This window comes from Chenopodium quinoa, unplaced genomic scaffold, assembly GCF_001683475.1.
Source record: "Chenopodium quinoa cultivar QQ74 unplaced genomic scaffold, ASM168347v1, whole genome shotgun sequence".
NCBI classification, from domain to species: domain Eukaryota; kingdom Viridiplantae; phylum Streptophyta; class Magnoliopsida; order Caryophyllales; family Amaranthaceae; genus Chenopodium; species Chenopodium quinoa.
Genome location: NW_018745323.1, coordinates 2,220,631 through 2,222,110, shown reverse-complemented (window position 1 = coordinate 2,222,110; position 1,480 = coordinate 2,220,631). Strand labels below are relative to the sequence as shown.

Here is a 1,480-nt window from a genome sequence, read left to right as displayed (position 1 = left end):
CAGCATCCAGGATAACATCTTGCTGGTAAGATTGATTAGCAGCGTTACACTTTTCTTCCCTTCTTTCTAAATATAAATCTTTTTATTATAGCTACTACTATAACATACTATTGTTAAACCCTTTTATATGATCATCACTTTGCAATTTGCATTATTGGTTATATTTTTTTGTGTGACATTAAAAAAAAATGATGCATGAGCCTATTAGCATCCCAACTTGTTTTTCATCATCCCCTATTGAGCATGATCTTTCACCGGCACGGGCGTGCGCGACACCGGCAACCTCGATCACCACCACAACCACCACCGCCACCAACGCCAACACGGCATTAATACGATCAGCCTCGGGGTCACCCCAGAGTCTGATCATGTCCGTGTATAGGACCAAGATTGCTAGCCAACCGCGATTAGTCACCATTACATGGTGCAAGAATCTCCTCCTACACGGCCTCTCCGTGTCCGTGGACGGGCCTCAAGGTCATGATCATTATCATAGCAAGGTGGAGCTTAAGCCTTGGTACTTTTGGAGGAAACAAGGGTGTAAACAATTTGAGGTAGATGGTAAAATCATTGGCATTGTTTGGGATCTTAAGGCTGCTAAGTTTAACGGTGAGGTTGAGCCTCAATCGGACTATTACGTCGCGATTGTGTCCGAGGAGGAGGTTGTTCTAGTGGTTGGAGACATGAAGAAGGACGCGTTCCGGAGAACCGGGTGTAGGCCAGCTCTTATTGATCCTCTATTAGTCTCTAGGAAGGAGCACATTTTTGGTAAGAAAAGGTTTTCAACAAAGGTTAAATTTCATGAAAGAGGCAAATGTCATGAAATTTGTGTTGAGTGTAACAATAATATTAAGGGTGATTTAGAAGGGATTATTAGTCATGAAATGGATATTAAAATTGATGGGAAGTTAGCTACTCAAGTTAAACATCTACAATGGAAGTTTAGAGGGAATGAATCTATTGATGTTAAGGAGGCTAAACTTGAAGTGTATTGGGATGTTCATGATTGGATTTTCGGGTCCGGTCCTAGACATGCTATGTTCTTATTCAAGTCATCGGCAACACCACCATCCTCGTCGTCGTCGGTATCGTTTCATGCGGATGATCCTACATGTAGTAGGGAGGATGATTGGTGTAGTAATGGATCATCAGAGTTTAAGTTGTTTCTTTATGCTTGGAAAGTTGAATGATGCATGTACATGATGATCATGATGTGATGATCATATTATGATTATGTATCATAGTATGAGCTTCAATTATTCAAAGATTTTGGAGGTATTTTCATGGATGTTGTTTTGGGAACAAAGGTTGGTCATACCACATGGAATTATTAAAAGGAGCCCACATTAAGAAAGGGAGTTAACGTTTGTAAGAGTTGTGACAATATGGGACTGAATAAATATAAGGATGGGACGACCATTTTATGTATTTATTATGGGCATATATAAAGAGTATTTTTGTGTCTTGAATAATTCCATTT

General features: G+C 39.9%; 1 protein-coding gene across 1 annotated transcript; it reads left to right on the top strand.

Annotated features, from left to right (window-relative positions):
• The first annotated feature begins 368 nt into the window (after positions 1-368).
• On the top strand, positions 369-1,190 carry LOC110712503. The gene has a single exon (XM_021890967.1). The coding sequence runs from the start codon at positions 369-371 to the stop codon at positions 1,188-1,190; it is 822 nt and encodes a 273-aa protein (XP_021746659.1).
• The last annotated feature ends 290 nt before the right edge of the window (positions 1,191-1,480 follow it).

What these genes read in the sequence shown, in the direction of transcription:
- LOC110712503 (XM_021890967.1), top strand. Translation starts at nt 369, where the DNA reads ATGTCCGTGTATAGGACCAAGATTGCTAGCCAACCGCGATTAGTCACC.